The 16,445-nt window shown below is 38.6% G+C and overlaps 2 protein-coding genes across 2 annotated transcripts in view; both read left to right on the top strand.

Moving 5' to 3' along the window:
• The first annotated feature begins 436 nt into the window (after positions 1-436).
• arpp19a (cAMP-regulated phosphoprotein 19a) lies at positions 437-4,471 on the top strand. The gene is made up of 3 exons (XM_079466558.1): positions 437-951; positions 1,794-1,913; positions 2,339-4,471. Exons 1-3 carry the CDS (start codon positions 907-909, stop codon positions 2,507-2,509), a joined length of 336 nt encoding a protein of 111 aa, XP_079322684.1. The 5' UTR covers positions 437-906; the 3' UTR covers positions 2,510-4,471.
• Positions 4,472-5,722: 1,251 nt separating this feature from the next.
• myo5aa (myosin VAa) overlaps positions 5,723-16,445 on the top strand; it is a 59,440-nt gene continuing 48,717 nt past the window's right edge. Inside the window, exon 1 of the mRNA XM_079465310.1 lies at positions 5,723-5,906. Within this exon, the coding sequence (XP_079321436.1) occupies positions 5,880-5,906 (27 nt within the window). The 5' untranslated portion in view covers positions 5,723-5,879. The remainder of the gene's footprint in view (positions 5,907-16,445) is intronic.

The following is a 16,445-nucleotide window of genomic DNA, read 5'->3' on the forward strand; positions in this document are numbered from 1 at the left end:
TGAACCAAAATAAAAAATAACAAACATTTCTCAAAATAAAAAAAAATCGATTTCTTTGTTCAGTCCCAGCCCTGCTTAAGGAAAAAGGGTCATCCTCTGGTGATGGAGACACATACAAACATAATTCTGGTTTGATGCAATGCAAATTGTAAACGCGCTATTACATCAAATAAAATGTAACTGAATGACAACACAAACAATTACAGCACTTACAGAAACGTATTGTCTCACTGTTCATTTTCTATCACATACGTTGACATTAACAACATGGTAAATAAAGATGTTTGTGTGTGTGTAAAACAGAAAAAATAAATGTGCATGCATAAAAGCGCTCTTTTTCCGTTCTTGGCCAACCAACCAATCACAGTCTTGAAACTACATTCAGCCCCGCCTCCTCACTAAAATCAAAGTTTTAGTGTTTTCCTTGCTCAGGGTTGCTCTCGAATTGTCCCGAATCACTTTTTAGCTGAATCTCATATGTCGACGTTTTATCTAAATGAAGAGCTTTCTTCGAGGATTCTTAGAAGCTTTAAGAACACGGGCTGGTGTTCGGCTTGAAACGGCCTTGCGCAGACCGACTATTACCGCCGCGAGAACGATTTGAGAGCAAACTGTTTCCTATCCTGTTTAGACTCTCGCAATCTCGGTACTTTGATGTCATAGATCAACGGGTCTGCGCAGCTCCGCATCAAGTCGAACGCCCCGAAAACGAAGAAGCGAAACGGCTCCGCCAATTGGCCGAACGTGTCGTTACGCGTGTAATATTCATGATGTGTATATAATATTCATGATGGTCCTTTGCCATAGTAGCATTGACACATTCGTGGGCGGTACGCAGACCGAAGGCTCGCTCAGGCTTTGATTTCTACATCAATAAATCCACACAAAGTGGTTTTATCAGGAGAAATGGAGGACACAAAACACGAGGAGACGAATGTGGACGACCAGAAAGTAAGTGAACGTGAAGATTTTTCAGCCAAATGCCTGCATTCTGTCACATTTAGGCTTTCCGCTACACATCGTCAACTGTATTTACAGGGACTGTTAATCACGCCGTCAAGAAAATGAATAAAACACGATTTATGAATGAATCCTAATGTAGGATCGCGGACGAATGTGATGTCTACCCCCGTTTCTGTCTGATGGTGTTGTAATATGATTTAAATCTCTATAGCTGCTCACTTCACCATAAAGGCCTTCTCTGTTATTTTAGAGGTTTTATTATGAAATGTGAGAAATAACAGCTTGATGTAGTGACCTGACAGACGAGCAAACGCATATGTTTTGAGATACGATCTACTTTTCGTTGTTTTGCGCTGGATTTAGACGTACCGTGTTAATTAGCTGTTAGCATGTCAAGCTAACTGCATTTGAACTGTGAAGTGTGTTTTTAATCTTTAAAACTCGTATACAGATCAGTTATCGCGCAATCGCTGTAGACGCAACACAAGAATGCGATTAGAAATGTCTGGGATTGTGTAAATAAGCGCATTTTATAAAACAGCATCATCATGCCAACATCGTTTGTTCCTTTCAGTTATGTTTAAAACATAATGTCCAGTGTTTGTGTACAGTTTATGCTGAGAAAGAAATCAAGTGGCAAAATGGTTTGTTTTATCAAATCATTTTAAATGCGAAGTTTGCATTTGATTTGTCATTCCAAAGTTCAGTTTTTGCGTTTGAGTACTTGATTTATAATTTCGGTATTTGGTCATTATTTATCATTTGAATCACGGAAAACACTCAGCCCTTGACAGATTGAATGTTTAAAGAGTTGCTGTCTGTTTTCTAAGGATGACGAGAACAAGATTTTTCCAGAACAACTAGAGGAAGCCAAACTGAAGGCCAAATATCCTCACCTGGGCAATAAGCCTGGAGGATCAGATTTGCTCAGGAAGAGACTACAGAAGGGGGTGAGACTGTTACTTCATTCATATGTCGCTCATTCTTGCAATGACAGTACAAACACTGTTATCAGAAGAATGCCTTTAGTGGTAAGACTTGCACAGATTCAAACAGGCATATTTGACGTTTGTGAATTCAAGTCTGGCACTGGTGTTTGATCAGACGAATGCGACATACATTGAACGCACACACACAACTGCCACTTCAGCAAATGCCAATTTGAAACGGGAACCATTTTCACAGGAGACTTCAATTTAATACAATTTTGCAAGAATAAGAAAGTTTCTGCCTGTTTTGTTTCTGTAGAACATTGTCCGTTCCTTCTCTTGATGTGCATAAGAGAACATTTACATGTTTTTTGTAAAAACAGGTTTTTAACTTTACTGCAGAACAGATTTATGGAGAATAACGTGCTGACTACTTTTCCCCCCAGCCAAAGTACTTCGACTCGGGTGACTACAACATGGCAAAGGCTAAAATCAAGAACAAGCAGATCCCTGCGGCACAGACAGAGAAGGCCGAGATCACCGGAGACCACATCCCAACCCCTCAGGACCTGCCGCAGAGAAAACCCTCTCTGGTGGCCAGCAAACTGGCCGGCTGATACCTGCTGCTTTCCTTCACTTCACACTCCCACTTCCTGTTTCTTCATCTACATTTATCTCTGATCCTGCATTCCTGCCCTCATCCTTTCTCTTTTCCTGTCCTCTGAAAATACACTGAATATTCATAGGGTTGCAGATGTTACTGTTCTGAACTGAAGCCGCACTGCGAGATGGGTTGGGTCGTGGCTCTGAAGAGGGTGAAGTTCTCAAAGGTTTCGTGATCTTTTAATGTGTTGTAGTATGTAGTTGAAAGTGTACATATTTGATCGAGGGCAAACAGCATTTTACATTTGTTTTACATTTTAATTTCAGCCATTCCTGAATTACCCACTGCTTAAAGAGATGCTTATCAATTTGTCATCAGTTGTTGACCCTTGTGTTGTTTCGAACCGCTGTGACTTCTTTTCTTCCGTGAAAAACAAAACGAGACGTGTGCAGAATGTCCTGGGTGATCTTCGTCCAAAGATTAATGAAATTGACGCTGCTGCTGTTAATGCTAAAAAAGGACAAAATAATTACCATAAATGTAGTCGATATGATTTATATACTTGTATATTATAAGTCTTCTAAAGTCAAATTCATGCTTGTGTTCTGTTCAAAACTATCAAACGTGTCATGTTGAGCATTTGATGGATTTGACTGAACACCTGCTGTGAGGTGTAAAAATGTGATTGTTTATTTTTTGTCACAGTTATTTTTGAGGATTTAGATTTTTTGGGGGGTGTCAAAGACTCTGTATATAACACTTTATTGACCTTTTAATGGTACTTTTTTGTCTTCTGATGTATGAGAGCCTAGTACCCTGTCATTGTATCGAAATGAGCAACCTTTGAATTCCTTAAAACATTTTGTGTTTTCCATGGAAGAAATAGTCAGTATGTTGAAACCACACACTCGGATGAGTAAATGGGATTATTCAATTTTGGGTTAACTCTTAATTGTGTGCTTAAATGGAAAGCAAGCTGTAATAATGTTGATCTGCACCCTGCTTCTTTGAGAATGCTCTTCATGAAGTTTCAGCTTTGCCTGGAGGACACTCTTAGTGATGTTTGATAGGATGTATTGCAGATCTTTGAGGCTGCGGTCAGCTTACCTTGTATCATAGTGCTTAAAGCCTTAAGATCACGCAGTGTCATTACACGGATTGGCAAGCAGTTCTAGAAAACCACACATGTTCGTGTCATATATGTCTGGTATTTGCATTTGGACAGCAGACAGTGAGGATGCCTCTCCACCCTCTGGCTCCATGACATCTCCTGTATGTTCTAAGCAGAGGAGGAAGGCCGTTCTCTGTCGACTCCTCACGCCTCATCAACGCACTACAGTAAACTGTCCACAGTCTGCATGAGCATAAACTGTGGTCGCTTTTGAGCCATTTTGACTTGTAAATAAAATAGTTTTACAAACCTTCTGTGCTTTTGAATGTGCTTTTATCATCCAAATGTGTCTTTCTTACTGGAGGTAGTATGTGATCACCTGAATTTCAGAAAATTAAAGAATTAAATAATTTTATCAACACATTTGACCGCTTGACATTTACAACTCCCCCAATTTAAAAATGGCATCACAAAGGTTTAAACTTAAACTTGTTCTGCTCGTGTTTTGAGAATGAGGTGATTCTATTTGTACACTGCTCAAAAACATAAAGAAAACACATCGCATATTAAATCTCTACGAACAAAACAGTCAAGTTAAAATGATTGTGTTAATGGTTTTGGCCTGTATGGACCATTGCCACATTGTTTTGTTTCAATAAGCAAAAGTGGCAATTTCTAACTTGTTCTGTTCATAGATCTAATATGTGATTTAAGTGTTTCCTTAATTTGTTTGAGCGGTTTATATTTTTGTGACCCACATCAAATTTAATATTATTATCTGTGATTAATAGAGTACATTTGTTAAAACATTTGAATGTTATTCACTTGTTACACCTTGAATGCAAAAATGAAATTCATACCATGAATACCGTGTATGTCATTGGGTTTATTAAAACATGACATGAAGCTTTATTGTAATAACAACAAAAGGCCCCATACAATACATTAAAGATATATCAAGAGCGAAAGAGGGATAGTTCACACAAAAATAAACATTCTGTCATTTGTTTGGACTCATGTCATATAAGACCTGTCGGACTCCTTTGTGGAACACAAAGCAGATATTTAGGAAATGTCTCAGTGGTTTTGTGTCCATACAATAAAAGTCAGAGGGGTCCAATGTAAACTTAATGTAAGGTTCTTCAAATAAAAAAATGGTGTGTAGCAAAGTATTTATATTATTAGAATTATTCAATACATTACTTCGCTTAAAGGGGTAGTTCACCCAAAAATATATATTCTGCCACCATTTACGTACCCCCAGGTTTTTCCAGACCTGTATAGAGTTCTTTGATCTGTTAAACACAAAGAAAAATAGGCTATTTGGAAGAGTGTTAGCAATTTTCAGTCCTGGGACATTATTGACTACATTGGTAGAAATATATAGTGTATATGAACACAAAATTTTATATTTTGAAGATTTTAGGAAAACAAACAGTTCTGTGACACATTTGACTGCCATTTAATTTAGTATATTTCATGGTAGTCAATAATTCTTCCAAACATTTCCAAATAAAATTTTTACTAAATATAATTTTTTGACCATTAAAAGCCGAAGCTGTTCAATTGAAATCTATAGTATGTGAAATTAATTTAATTCAATTAATGGCAGGTGGAATGCAAGTGTGTAATGGTGTACTGATGTCCACTAGTGCCTACTGTATTACTATATTATATTAATGTTATCATTTTCCTCTACACCACGTCATTACAACATTTATAATGAATTTCATTCAAAGCTGCTCATTTGCCTATTGATTAAAATAACAAACGATTGTTTGCGATGGTGTGCTGATGTCCACTAGAGCGCACTCTTATGTCACTTTCATGAGAAATTATTTTATTTTGTACGATATTAGATTTCGTCAGTTCTCAAACATTTTATGAAATATTTTATTAATCATAGATTTAAAAATAAGACCACCAACCAACCAACCAAATATGATGCATTGCATGAAGTAAACCTTTGAATGTACGATTTATTATTATCAGGTGGGGATGCCAGTGTGTGATGGATCCATACGCGTCCACCAGAGCGCACTCTCGCGTCATTTTGTCTTGCGGACATGGCAACCGTGTTTTCATTGACTCATTCTGTGCATCGATCGCGACAGAGACGCGCCATAAACACGATCAGATTGTCGAGAAGCACACGATCGGACCCTGTCCTCATGACATCCTCTCAAACGGGCTACACCGGGTGAGATCTACTGGAGAAATCGCGATCGGACTGATCGGATGTTTAGCTGACTGTGATTGTGCGACCATTATCATGGCAGCGTCTGAATTATATACGAAGGTAAAGTCACATACTCAGCATCCCTTCCCTGCATCTTATCGTGTGGGCATTATGCGCTAATGTTAAAAGACTGTAATATCAATGCGTGTTCGAGGTTCAGATGTAATGTCAGTGCATGCATTTGAAGCTTAAATTATTGCTGCAGATGGTGTATTCATGGGTAACATTGAGCATATGTTGTCATTATTGCCCTCTGATGCTTTGAATGAATGAATGAATGAATAGATGCACATTGCATTTTCCTCATGGAGACGTAGAGTATATTTCTCTCCATTTATGTGTTTCATTGTTTCGTTTGTCTGAAGAGATACATGTAAAATAATTCCCTTTAATAACGTTATCAAGAAAGGCTAAACATTACCTTATTATTACTCTAATAATACCCCAGCAAAACTGGTCATAATGCAGATTTGTGGACTAGATAGAAACAGCCTTGATTCAGTATTGGACAGGCAAGCAGACGTTTTCAAAGGCCTGTGATTTATTGATATGGGTCACAGTGTGAGGTGATGGCTGACCGCAGAGAGTCAGTGGGATGCAGGCGGTGCTGATGCGAGCATCACTGCCCGCATGGGATGATGCGACCAGCTCTGGTGCTGATGCGAGCACCATGTTAGATATGCTGGCATCATCCCATGCGTTGTTTTCAATCCTCTGCTGCGGCCTGTTGGTCGGTCTGCTCACATCAAGGCGTGTCTCTTTGGGGAAAAAATTCAATCACAATATAGTTGTGTAGCAGCCGAGGCATGACATCATCATAGATATGTGGTCGTAATAATCTATGAGAATGGTTGGACGGTTGTACCGAAGAGAGGGGAGTGATAGAGAAGGCCCACCCATCCCCCATATTGCAGCTGTGCTATTGTAAATACACTGACAGATCTCTTTGAATGCTGCTAGTGCAAAGCGCAGTTATTCAGATCAGGTCTACCCATGTACAGCATGATGTCGGGGTTTAACAAGGGGTAACAGAAGACCAAATAAGTAGATCAAATTAATATCTGTGGAGTGTTTGTGCCTGAAGGTCGAACTACATACAATGAGAAGATGCTTTTATTTAGCTTCTTACAAATCTAGGACATGGCATTCAGAATTTCTTAGTATTGTTTGCCAGATTCTTTTTAGCTTGGAGTTCAAAATATTATGATTTTGCTCTTAATGTCTCTGGTTTATTCAACAATTAAATTATATTTTATTTGTTTACTGCATTTCACAATGTGCATTGTTCCAAAGCAGCTTTACATGAGAAAATGAGAGGCATAAAAAATGATGCGTTATGGCTGTCCATTTAAACTGCGTTTTAGGGAACATAAAACGCAAACTTTGGAAAACAGGTCTCAAAGTACATTTTATTTTAAACGCCCTTTTCATTTCCATGTAAACTGTAACTGCAACTGTTTTTATATGTAACTTTCTCAAAACGTTGACATCACACGCATGCATTAAAGCCAAAACTATATTGCGGCTTCCTGTACTGTGAGCTCTCACTGCTCGACTATGTATTGACATTTCCCTGGCAAAATGTAGATTTGTACCAATAAGTTCAGCAGAGACACTATTTACATTTGACAGACTCACATATATAAACACACATATACTTCAACCAGCGGTTTTAAAAAGTACTTTTGGCTTATAACTGCGCATGTGTATGTGCCAAGGCACGTCCTGTTTCTTTACACAACAACGTCGCCATCCACTGGCCTGTCGTGCATACTACAGTGTTATTATCCGTTTTCCTGGATCCGTGTAAATGCAGAGTGTTTTGATAATGCTGTCATGTGTACATGGAACCTTTCAAAAACGCAAAGGAAAAAACGTTTTTAAATGCGTAAACGTGGCCTAAGAACAACAGAAAAACACAGAAAAGGTCAAACACAGCACAGTGCATGGTGTTTATAGAACAAGTCAAGTCAACATTATTTATATAGCGCTTTTTACAATTTTCTTTGTTACAAAGCAGCTGTACAAGAAAACATTGACTATAAGCAAAACATATAAGGTTATGCAAGTCAAAACACAAGTCAAATATCAGACTATAAATTCCGTTGTATATGCAGTGTTCATTAAATAAAACTATAAAATTCTAGCAGCCCCCCTGCCAGGCAAACAGTTCAAAACAGTATGCAAATGGTGGCGAGGAACCCAAAACTCCATTGGAGGTGAAAAAAGCATCAGAGGGAAACCAGGCCTAACCAGGGGATTCCAGTTCCCCTCTGGCAAAAGCTGCTGTCTCTGCACAAGCTCGACAGTGCTTGCATAACAAGGCAAAAGAAAAAAATTTATTTAAGATTATTATTAATGATCTAATAGCGGCTGAAATTTTGTAGTGAAGACTTGTCTAATCGCCGCGTCCTTCTTTCAGCTCTATCATCACAAACAAGATCATTTTAAAATAGTAAATAATATCTTATAAAAGCAATCTCCTGGTGAACAAGCCAACACAGCCGTGTGGCAAGGATCCCAAACTCCAATGATAATTAAATGGAGGGAAAAAACCTCAGCCGGGAGGACCAGGTCCCCTCTGATATGTCATAGCTGCACTCAGTAACTTTGATTAAACGTCTCGAGGAAACGAGAAAGCTCTACCCACTTTGGTAGATTTTGTTATTCTACGTGTTATCAAAAGTCTGGAGTTTTGAAATCTTAGGGAGATTGATGGGTTGTAGTGTGATAGAAGCTCACAATTCTATTTCATAGTTTGGCAACATTTCTAAGGTGGCAGAAGGCTGTTTTTGTGACATTTGAGAGGTGATTTCCAAATTAAAGGTTGCTGTCTAATATAACGCCTAGGTATTTTTTGGAGTAGCAGTGCAGCCTTCAATATGCAGGTTATAATCAGAAATATTCTGCTATTGGTCCAATAAGTAATGTTTCTGTTTGATTGGAATTTAAAGGGGGAAATTACTAGTCATACAATGTTTTATGTCTTGGACGCATTCTGTCAATTTAGATTGCTGAAAGGAATCATCTGGTCTTGATGAGATATACAGGTCCTGGCCAGTACAAAGAAAGGATTTTTAGAAATCTTGGCCAACTGAAAAGTATGAACATGAAAAGTATGAGCATATGTACAGCACTCAACACTTAGTTTGGGCTCCTTTTGCCTGAATTACTGCAGCAATGAGGCGTGGCATGGAGTCGATCAGTCTGTGGCATTGCTCAGGTGTTATGAGAGCCAAGGTTGCTCTGATAGTGGCCTTCAGCTCTTCTGCATTGTTGGGTCTGGTATATCACATCTTCCTCTTCACAATGGTTAAGGTCAGGCAAGTTTGCCGGCCAATTAAGAACAGGGATACCATGGTCCTTAAACCAGGTAAATATTTTGCAATGACCTTTTGTGTCTTGCCCTCCTTGTGCAAGGTGTCAGTTGTCGACTTTTGGACAACTGTCAAGTCAGCAGTCTTCCCCATGATTGTGTAGACTACAGAACTAGACTGAGAGACCAATTTAAGGCCTTTGAGGTGTTTTGAGTTCTTTAGCTGTTTAGAGTGTGGCACCAGGTGTCTTCAATATTTAACCTTTTCACAATATTCTAATTTTCTGAGATACTGAATTTAGGATTTTCCTTAGTTGTCACTTATAATCATCAAAATGAAAAGAAATAAACATTTGAAAATTATCAGTCTGTGTGTAATGAATGAATATAATATACCAGTTTCTTTTTTTGAATGGAATTAGTGAAATAAATCAACTTTTGGATGATATTCTAATTATATGACCAGCACCTGTATAGGTGAGTGTCATCTTCATAACAGTGGAAGCTAATTCCATGTTTTCTAATAATGTTTCCAATGGGCAGCATGTACGTGGAGAATAGCAAGGGCCCTAAATCCGATTCCTGTGGTAATCCATAATTTATTTGCATAAGATTTGAAGATTCCCCATTTAAATGGAAGAATTGATATCTGTCAGATACGATCTGAACCATTGTAGTGCCTGTCCCTCAAAACCGGTATAATTGTGTAAGCGATCTAAAAGTATGTTATGGTCTACAGTATTTTACCCAGCACAAAGGTCAAGCAGGACTAGGAGTAAGATGTTGCCTTTATCTGATGCTATAAGCAGGTTGTTTGTTTTAATGAGCGCAGTGTCAGTACTATGATGTGGTCTAAAGCCTGACTGAATGTCATTATTTTGTAAAAAAAAGAGCACAACTGAGTGGATAAAAGTTTTTCTAGTGTTTTAGACAGGTAAGGGAGATTTGAAATCCGTCTATAGCTTCCTAGTTCACTTGGGTCTGAGTTTGATTTCTTGATAAGAGGCCAGTTTAAAGGCCTAGATTAATTGATGAGTTGATAATGTTATGAATGGGCTCAATTGCAACAGGTAGGAACTCTTTTAATAATTTGGTTGGTATGGGTTCCAATAAACATGTTGTAGTTTTAGATGTTGCAATAAGTTTAATGAAATATTCCTGTTTTTTTGGGTTAAAACACTGTAGCTTTTCTTGTGGGGCGACGGTTGAAACTAATTCATAGGGAAGACTTAGAGGTTGAGTTTTTACAATTTGGTCTCGTGTGTTTTCAGAATAACCAGGTCAGGTGATGTTTTTTTATTTGTTAATTTAGTAACTGAATTAAACAAAAACATTGGATGGTTTTTCTTAGTTTCTATGAGGTTTCGGATGTGCTTTTTATAACAGTTTGCACTCTCTTTCCATGCAAATATAAAGACCTCTAATTGGATTTGTTTCCATTTGTGCTCCAGTTTACGTGTTTCTCTTTTAAGGGTGCAAGTTGTGCTATTGAACCATGGTGCTATGCTTTTCTCATTAATGTTTTGTTTTACTTCATAGATGCGACGGTTTCTAATGTGTTAGCGTAAATAGTGCCCATGTCGCTGGTAATGTCATCGAGCGACTTCTTTCCTGTAGCTCAGAGGTAAGAGCATTGCGTTAACGACGCAAGGTTGTGGGTTCGATCCCAGGGTTTAGTTTCTAAACTGTTATGCCAATGATACTCAGCTATATATCTCATCAAGACCAGATGATTCCTTTCAGCTATCTAAATTGACAGAGTGCATGAAGGCTGCAACAGGCAAACAAAGCACTATTAAAACGATTCTGAATGTCATGATCTAATGTCTGCATGTTTCATTGGCAGTTGGCCGACAGCATGAGATTTTGTATTTTCCCTCAAAGGTCACAATATCCTGTAGGTCATAGTCACAGTTTACTTGTGTTTTCAGGCAACCCTGAGAACACGCTGCTCTTTGTGTGTTGCTGCGAATAAAACTGCATTGATGGAGGGAAGGGTCTGTTCTTTCACTAGCGTCACAGAAATCTGCCGCTGGTGGAACTTCATGCAAGTTTGCCAGGTTTTTATTAGAGATAAATCTGAATACTTTTCATATCTGTCCATTGTCCAAAATTCAGCCCATTTAAGGCATGTTAGAATGCCAGAATATGTTTTTAGTAGTCAAATAATTTTTTTGTTGGGCCAACGACTGATTGCCAACATGCGCATTTCATTACTAGGGGGTAGATAAGGTCTGCATAGCGGCAAATGAGGTGAAGTGTCACTGTGCTTTTAAGGGATAGTTCATGCAAAAATAACATTTAATTCATTATTTAGTCACCCTCATGTCATTCCAAACTTTTGATTGTCTTTCTTCTAAAGAGACAAATAATTTATTTTAAAGAATAAAGAACTATTGTGGGTAACCAAACAACACTGGCCCTTACTGAATTCAATTGCACACAAAACCACTGAGGCATCTTCTTATGTGTTCCAAAAAAGAAAGAGTCATATAAAGGTTTTGAACAACATGAGGGTGAACTGTCCCTTTAACTGCTGTTCACGGCTCACGGCTGCATCCTAATGTAGCTTCTGTTCCCATGAGTTCTCTCTCCTGTTGATTCTGTTGATATGGCCGTCTCTCCTGCAGTTTTCACATGTTTTGCAGAATGATGTAATTTAATAGAATTCTACTATTGCTCCTCATAACGTGACATGGGAAGTTCTGAGAACAGATGACGGAACAGACAACAATGCTTGAAAAACTCAGCTGACTCGAGCATCGGCCGGTCGGAAGAGCATCGTCATAGTTATCATTATACATCCGACCAGATCAGGGATCCAATCAGATGCATTGAACAATCCGCGGCGTATTTCACAACTGAAGACGGACAGATGTAATGTTTTAACTAGAGCAGTTTATGCTTTAAACATGAACCAGGAGTTGGATTTTATGTTTATTAAAGTAAGTACTGATGTTAATGTTGCCTCTTTTGATCGTCTCTGGACGCAGCATTCTTCTACCTTTTATTTCTACTTTTGTAGAATTCGTTTTTTTTAATGCAAATGTATGATTGTTGTAATATATAATATTATGGCATTCTGCAAGATGATGATTTTGCTTTTGTATAGACGATTTTCCAAAAAAAGACGGAAAGTAAACAGAAAGCACATTTTGTCAACTATTTTTCTATTATTTGATCTAGCTTTTATGTCACCGTATTACTTAAGAAGCTGCTTGAAATACTACTTTAAAAATCTCATTGCAGGTCAGTGTAAACAAGTTGCAAAACCTGTTCTTCCTTATTAATTCTCAGAAATTCTATCCTTCAGTCTTAAAGTGATAGTTCACCCAAAAATCAAGGGGCAAGATTTGTTTGGTTATAAGAATACTTCAAAATCTCTTTCTCTGTGTTCATCAGAACAAAGAAATGAATATAGATTTGGAACAACTCGAAGGCGAGTAAATGATGACAGAATTTTCATTTTTTGGGTGAACTATCACTTCAATGTTGATTTTGAAAAAGCTTGGACATGCTTAACTTGTACCGTTCCTATATGCATCAGTGTGAAGTGATGGAGATTGAACTGTGAAATGATTATGTTAATAAGGAAGATGATCAGTGGCCTGTGATAAATGGGCCATAGTGTCACATCATTGAGTTTTATGATCCGTGTGAGTGTGTCATCTCCATTTAATTCCACTGAATTTATTCTTGCGCCATTTCACTTGAATGAGATCCAATATTGCCTGTGGTCATTCTTCATGGCGCGTGTTGAAAGGCGTCTCTGGTCAAGAAACTCATAAGACACATTCTTTTTGGCCATAAAAGTGGTTGTTTTTCGAGTTATTGGCTTTTGTTGGATTATTGGCAAGTGTGTTCAAGAGTTGTTCTGTAGTATGTAGGGCTGCCTGATTATTCACATTTTAACCGCGATAAAGATTTCTGCCTCCCACGATTAACTGACCATAATCGTCACAATATTAATGTGTTAATAGCAAGCACAAAAGACCACCATGACAAGGTCAGAAGTTGAAATGCAATGTATTAATGGGCTGGAAAGTTCAATAAATAAGTGGAAGTAAATTATAAATCTTTTAAACTACCAAAATAATCATTATGATTAATCGTGATTAAAATATTGAGACAAATAATGATGATTTTCATTTGACCCTTCATAGTGAAGCCCTTGAAGTATGCACCCTCTTCATGGGTGAAGAGTTTGCTTGTGAATGTAGTCTCTGAGAAACAGAAGATTTTCACATGAGCGTCTGTCATGTGATAGTCTGTTCTGCTCTCTCTCCATCTCCTTGTTTTCTCTCTACGGTCAAATCCCAGGGCATCTTGTACTGTAACCTTCAATAGTTCACAAATGACATGATGAATTTGTTTTAATTTACTCATGCTAGGCGTTCCAGACAGACTGTCTTTTCTTCAGAGCACAAAAGGTATTGAGCAGAATGTCATCTTGAGGTGACATGTTTGAATCGAAACTTGAACTCAATTGTAATCAGATTTTCAGCCTGTTTCTTATGCAGAGCTCTTCTATGGCTGTGAGTGGAGATGGATGCCGTGACATTCTACCAAACATCTTTCGAATTCCACCGAGGAAAAAAGTCATGCAGCTTTGAATCATGAAATGCCGCTCAGTCACACAGCGGAGTCAGCTGACATATCTACATACTCTTAGATAGATGTTCTTTTTCATGTTTGTTAGGTTAGGGTGTTTGGATCCATAAAGAACATTTAGGGTCCATCACTCTTTCCCATTACACCAACGGTTCTTGATAACGAAAAGGGTGTTTTAAGACTAAGGGCCAGATTTACGCAGTGATTTACTGAGAAGGCACCCATTAAAAAACACAGGTGCAATATCTCTGACCAACGCAATCTACTAAGAGCTGAGCAAATTAGTTTAGGGTTTAAGACATGCTTTTTTGGGCCGTTAATTAAATCAGATACCAATAATTTCACGAGCGCAAGCCTTAGTAAATCACATTGTGTGTGATTAATTGAAATTAATTACACTTCTCCCATACATTTTGCATCTATAAGGGAAACAACAACAAATAAGGTCATCCGCAAAAATAGCGGTTTTCAGCGCTTATTTTCACTATGTCGTTTGTGCTTGAGTAAGCTGTTAGTGAATCTGCATAAATGTTTTTTGAAACTCTTTTTTGCACCTTTGTGTTCAAAAGTATATAACTTGCTGTCCTTCTGAAACCTTGCATCTCCATATAGTGATATTTAGTTCACTATTCATAAGTCACTATTCATGTTTGGCACTGGGTTAAGCAAATATCTAACCAATAAAAAGTATTAAAAAGTGCTTCTTAACTTTGACAATAGAGTGTTTAGTCATTTAATAAGTACAGTGGGGTTTTTTCATTTCCTGGTATCAGGGCTGTTTTGGTGTGATTCTTTACATTTAGCATCATCAGGATGGAGGGTTTTTTGTTGTTGGAGTGAAGGATCCTTGCCCGAGTTGCCCCTGTTGGCAACATCAGTTCAGACCAGTCTGATGGGTCTATGGACCATTTAAAAAGATGAAAACAAAACTGGTACAGAAACACTTCCTGTTTTAGTTTTTCACATATATAATTAAGTCTTAAAGGATTTTTTTTTGTATTTTATAAATGAACAACAAACAGGAAGTGATCCAGGACCAAAATGGCCTATAATTGATACCTTTAGGCCTGCTTCACATGAGACCACTGCAGTGGTGGTCCACTTTAAATCAATGTTTTAATACAGATGCAGCTGTACCTCTCAACTGTGGAAACCAAGATGGCCCCACGTTTGATGTGTTTGCGTCGAGTGTTTGAGTTTGTTTTATAATTCATGGAGTTAAAATGCGTGGCTAGACAGACACCCTGTCAAGGCAGGCCTGGGAAATAAAGATACCATGTGTCACTGCTCTAGAAGTGTGGCCTCATCTAAGGATTTAGGGTGCATCTTGACTTAGCACAACTACACTACAGTAGAGGAAATTAAATTGTGACTTTTATTTCGAGATGTTTAATTCTGTAATCTCTGTTTGGCTGTGAAATGATTTATAAACCTTCTGTAAAGCACTTGTCCCCTCCTCTCCCTCTCCACGCACATAGTTAGTTCATTAACAGAATGTTGTCCTTGTTGTCCAGTCCTTGTTGAGTCCTGGTAAAAGTAGGCATGTGTCTGAATTTCCTTGTTTGTAACATTATTTAAATTTACATTTTGTGATTTAGCAGACGCTTTTATCCAAAGCGACTTACAAAGAGTTCAGGGAGCAATAAGCGATATGTCATACAGGAGCAATAATACAATAGGTGTTAATACAAAGTTACTAGTTTTAACAAAAGCTAGACCACACTACCTGTTGCGAGAAAGAGAGAGGGTTTGTGTACAGAAGTACGCAAGTATTCACAGAAGAGATGGGTTTTAAGTCGTTTTTTTAAGGTTGTGAGAGATGTGGTTGACCGGACCGAGTTAGGAAGAATGTTCCACCAGGAAGGAGTTATGAAGGAGAATGAGCGAGAATGCGATTTACTGCCCTTATGAGAAGGCAATACAAGGCGCCGCTCGTTTGCTGAACGCAGGGTTCTTGATGGGGTGTAGGAGGGTGTGAAAGTATGCCGGTGCAGATCCAGTTATAGTCCTGTAGGCAAGCATCAGTGACTTGAATCTGATACAGTCTTCAACCGGTAGCCAGTGGAGAGAGATGAAAAGGGGTGTAACATGAGCCCTTTTGGGCTCAAGACGAGGCGTGCTGCTGCATTTGGAACCAGCTGGAGGGTACTCGGTTGTTCACGGAGGATGTCAGACAGCCAAGGGCAGGAGGGGGTGGCACGAGCTTGTCTGGAAGACAGAGGACATATGTTATCTAGACATGATGTAAGTGTAGAGCATAAGGAGTCTGTGACAGTGTCAGCATCTAGAGACGCAAAGTTGGAGGGAAGAGAGGATGTCACTTTAGCAGAGAGGGTGCTAGGGGAGAGAGAGTGAAGGTTCCGTCTAAAATAAACAGGTGGTGGTGTTGGTGTAGTGCATGTAGATAGGAGCATGTTGAAAGTGATGAAGAAGTGCTTAGAAATGTGAAGAGGTGTGTCTTTAATGTTGTCTGTGGTGCAGTTACGGGTGTAGATGAGGTCAAGCTGGTTTCCTGATCTGTGAGTACTGGCTGTGGCGAGGTGTGTGAGGTCAAACGAGGCGGTGAGGGTGTGGTAGTCAGACGCATAGTGTTTGTCGAGGTGGATGTTGAAGTCCCCAAAAACTACAAGAGGGCCACCATCCTCCGGAAATGAGGATAGCAGCACATCTAG

The sequence above is a fragment of the Barbatula barbatula genome (genome assembly GCF_947034865.1).
Source record: "Barbatula barbatula genome assembly, chromosome: 10".
Lineage (NCBI taxonomy): Eukaryota > Metazoa > Chordata > Actinopteri > Cypriniformes > Nemacheilidae > Barbatula > Barbatula barbatula.